The 4,151-nt window shown below is 30.8% G+C and overlaps 2 protein-coding genes across 3 annotated transcripts in view; one reads left to right on the top strand and one right to left on the bottom strand.

The window, feature by feature from the left end:
- The window catches only part of LOC108738296 (cAMP-dependent protein kinase type II regulatory subunit), a 6,352-nt gene extending 4,798 nt beyond the window's left edge, over nucleotides 1-1,554 (bottom strand). The window contains exon 1 of the mRNA XM_018471664.2: nucleotides 708-1,554. Within this exon, the coding sequence (XP_018327166.1) occupies nucleotides 708-942 (235 nt within the window). The 5' untranslated portion in view covers nucleotides 943-1,554. The remainder of the gene's footprint in view (nucleotides 1-707) is intronic.
- A 413-nt stretch (nucleotides 1,555-1,967) lies between these two features.
- LOC112904968 (nuclear pore glycoprotein p62-like) lies at nucleotides 1,968-3,892 on the top strand. 2 transcript variants are annotated; one of them, XM_025976358.1, is made up of 8 exons: nucleotides 1,968-2,379; nucleotides 2,436-2,603; nucleotides 2,697-2,771; nucleotides 2,828-3,038; nucleotides 3,096-3,285; nucleotides 3,347-3,513; nucleotides 3,569-3,680; nucleotides 3,742-3,892. In XM_025976358.1, the coding sequence occupies exons 1-8, from the start codon at nucleotides 2,319-2,321 to the stop codon at nucleotides 3,871-3,873; spliced, it is 1,116 nt and encodes a 371-aa protein (XP_025832143.1). In that variant the 5' UTR covers nucleotides 1,968-2,318; the 3' UTR covers nucleotides 3,874-3,892. The 2 variants fall into 2 exon arrangements, with proteins under 2 accessions (XP_025832143.1, XP_025832142.1); XM_025976357.1 differs by having other exon boundaries at nucleotides 1,971-2,379; nucleotides 2,694-2,771.
- Nucleotides 3,893-4,151: the final 259 nt, after the last annotated feature.

Raw genomic sequence — 4,151 nt, 5'->3', positions numbered from 1 at the left:
TATTTAATCAAAAATCAATATCCGTTTGACATTTCCATAACAATAATTTATTTTCTAGTGACAAAATAATGAAACATGTATACAATAAATTTGATATATGTGGAGATCAGAAAAAGGTTGTAATTGATTTTTGATTAAATAATTTTGTAGCTACATCCTATAATATATTTTATTATTTGGCACAGATGTAAGAATATTATATTCTTGTAGTTTTATTCTTCTACTACCTCCAAACTCGATCCAGAAAGTTTACCTAAAGAAATTAAAAGGTGGATTATTAAATTAAAAATCTATTTTAATTGCTATTAATTTACTTCAAGGTGTGATTGAAAAATGTTCATATAGGTATTATAATTGTAGATTAGGTATTCACATAAAATGAACAATGCTTTTAAAATTATAAACTAACAATGTACATGTCTGGAGTGGTAATAATTATTAATTCCTTATATGAGATGCATCAGTATAAAAGATACAGGTAATTAAAGGGCTCTAAAGTAGAAATAATTATTTATCTGTTTATATTAAGAGAATTGTAACTTTCACTATTGTTATTGTGAGAGGAAGATATCAATGATTAGTTTATGCTAGTAGCAAATTTGTAATAACAATATATCTCACATGTACAAAATGTATTTTTTAAAATTCGGGTTGGAAAATAAGAAAAAAATTTACTGATAGATTAGAAAAATTGTATTTAATATTACCGTCTTCTTGTGATATTATAGATTCATCTGGTGAAGACACAGATCCTGTGGAGGTTGGACCTGGTTCAATAGGATCATAAACTAAGGCAGTTCTTCTGGCTTCTTTTAATTGTTTGAAATAATTTGCGGCATAATCAACTACATCGCCAGGTTGTTCCAGAAGATAACTAATTGTAAATTCTAATAACACTTCTTTTAGTTCATCTGGTACCTGTATTCGTGCTGGACGACTCATTTTTTATCACCCACAAAAATAAAATAATCACTTATTAACGTAGGCTTTTCTGATTAGTAAAGATAATTTGAAAAAATTAAATGAGCATGTTAATTAGCGAAGGAACCCTAAAATTTTAGTAGCATTCACGATAAAATTTCGGCAAAATCGAGGATTTCTTTTCAAATAGCCATCTTGGCTAGTATGTCAAAACTGAATTAACTGTTTTTCCAAAAATGTAATAATTATCCTGAATTTATGAACGATGCCGTTTTGATTTCACTGAAATGATGGTGGTAAGTTGATCGAAGTGCAATTAATTAGTTCACGCACAACGAAACGGTTTGTGTTCATCGGATACTATTAGTTTATACGAATATTAGTTTCATACGAACACGACCCCATTACTAACAGTAGCAGTCCTTTTTTACTTTCCTCTTTAACATTATTATTGCAAAATGGTTTATTTTACTTCCAGCACTATAAATTCAAACCCGTGACATTCATCACATACCTAATCAATGATTTGCCGGCGCCGACAACGACGTTTCATTTCGTTGCACCAACACTACAAAACTTTAAATACTTTACTATTTTTATATTTTATTACTTATTACTACGACTGTCGCCAAGCAGAATATGATAACATAACAATAACAACGCTTAAAATGCACAAATCCGTTATGTAATCACTGTGTTATTAAAGTAAATCCCTCTGTTACATATCTCTTTAACTTCCACAGTTTATTTTGTGTTGTAACCACTGTAAATCGTAATTTTTAACTCTAACATTTAACCCTATTTATTAAATATGATGTAATAAACGTTAAGGAAATTGCTCTTTGAATTATTTCTCAAAATGAAATTAAAAATAAAATATTTTTATATTATTTATGAATAGTTATTTCATACGTTAACGCTTACGGATAGCCAACATAAATTCGAAAGTTAGGTAATTTAACAGTACCCTTACGTATGGTGGTGCCTTATCTAGTATGGCTATACTCATTCTTTCAATCGTTTGTGAATTTTTGTGGGCATAAATGGTTTTTTGTTGTGATTGATAATTGGTCAATTTAGTAATTAACATAAACTTAATTGTAAAATAGACTTCTGAGTATTCAGTCAATCGGAAAACGTTTAGGAATTCTGAATATGTAATGAAAAATGTTTCTGATTATTCCAAGGAAAACGAAAACTAAATAATTTTTCAGAGTGCCCTCTAATGTAACTATAAGTAATCATTGATCTAGACCACGGTGTTCCCCTCCACTTCCAATGACATGAATACATCCCTCTAATCTATGGTTTTTGACGTTGTGATATTTCTTGGTTATAATTTGGGAAAATTGACAGATTTTGAAAAAGTTTAAACAAATTATCTTCTACTTAACGAGATGTCTTTTACTTTTGGTGTTTCAAAAGCGTCCACTGGGTTTCCATTCACAACCTCAGCAAGTAAATCATAAACAATTCAAATTAAAATTAATGTGTATAAAACCTTTTTTTTTTAGGTACAATAACTGCTTCTGGAGGAGCAGGTGATGCTGCAAAAACCACTCAGGCAAAACCCTTGTTTGGAATCACAACTCCTTCATTGTTTGCAGTCCCAGCTTCATCAGCACCAAGTTTTTCATTTGGCTCAGCTACACCAGCAATAACTACTACTGTTACATCTATTGGTAAGAATTTTAAATGGTTGTAAGCTGATTTTAGACATGTAGTTGTGATGTAGTGATACGTTTTACGCTTATTTGTTTTCTAATTTTAAGCAGGCCCATTAACTACTTCAGCAACGGTACAACCTCAGGGAAGTTCGTTAAATTTGGCTACAGCAGCACCTGTACCAGGTAAATTCGTAATTTTTAATCTTCTGTTAGGTCTATAATTTACAATAAAATTACAGGCTTCTCCCTTGGAGCTGTCTCTGCATCATCTACAGCAAATATTACCACAGCAATTTCATCTGCTGCATCTGCTGGTACTGCTACTGCTCCAAATACAACTATTTTAACAACAACCACAACTACTAGCACCAGTATTCCATCAAGTCAACCTACATTGAGTTTTGGATTTTCTACAACACCTACGAGTACCTCACTTGCAACAGCAGCAATGTAACAACTAATTGTTATATCAGTTTAATTGATAATTAATTTAAATTTATTTTGCAGCCCTTCTTCAATTGCCATAACTTCATCTACTGAGTCTGCATTACCTGCCAGTGGTATACTTACTTATAATCAACTAGAAGATGCTATTAACAAATGGACTATAGATTTGGAAGAACAGGAAAAACTGTTTACCAACCAAGCAAAGCAATTGAATGCTTGGGATTGCTTGCTAATTTCAAATGGAGAGAAAGTAAAGGAGTATTAAATGCTTTATGTTTGATTCATAAGTTTAAAGATAAATTTGTTTGTAGGTGCTGCAACTGAATAGCAACATTGAAAAGGTTAAACAGCAGCAGGAGCAACTAGATCAGGAACTGGACTTTGTTCTTGCACAGCAAAATGAATTAGAAAGTTGTATTATTCCATTAGAAAAAGAATTACAAGATGTTCCAGTACAAGATATTGACAGGAATGAAACGTAAAACATACTTATCATTAAAAAGAAAAGTAAAAATTTATTGGCTTAATTTTAGTTATCAGTTGGCAGAAAGTTTGGACAGTCAGTTGAAACAGATGTCTGAAGACCTCAAAGAAGTTATTGAACATTTAAATGAATCAGCTAAATGTCAAGAAATGTCCGACCCGGTAAATAAGAGTGTCAATTAATGTTAATAAATATGGAATAAAAAACTCATTTTAATTGCAGATTTCTCAAATATCTCGCATTTTGAGTGTTCACATGGATTCCCTTCAGTGGATTGATCGAAATACGGCACAAATTAGTGAACAGTTGGATCAAATTACAAAAATGCAAGAATACACAAAACATATTATTTAAATATCAGTTCTTAAATTAGTTTTTACGTTTATTGTAATTCAAATAATTATATTTGCCCAATTCCTAATACATATTTTTCAATAAAGAATGCAAATTCATTTTGCTTTTCTTTGTTGACGTTTGGCATACCAATAAATAGTCTGCATAGTTTTGAACTAGTTTATTCTTACAATTGAGTGTGAGTGGTTTACTAAAATGTATAACAATACTGACTATCAGGGGGACTTATAAATGCACAGCATGAGATTGCTTTAGGAAATACATTACAATGAGGCAAA

The sequence above is a fragment of the Agrilus planipennis genome, unplaced genomic scaffold (genome assembly GCF_000699045.2).
Source record: "Agrilus planipennis isolate EAB-ADULT unplaced genomic scaffold, Apla_2.0 scaffold186, whole genome shotgun sequence".
Classification (NCBI taxonomy): Eukaryota; Metazoa; Arthropoda; class Insecta; order Coleoptera; family Buprestidae; genus Agrilus; species Agrilus planipennis.
The sequence above is the reverse complement of the archived record's forward strand: the minus strand, read 5'-3'. Positions and strand labels throughout refer to the sequence as shown.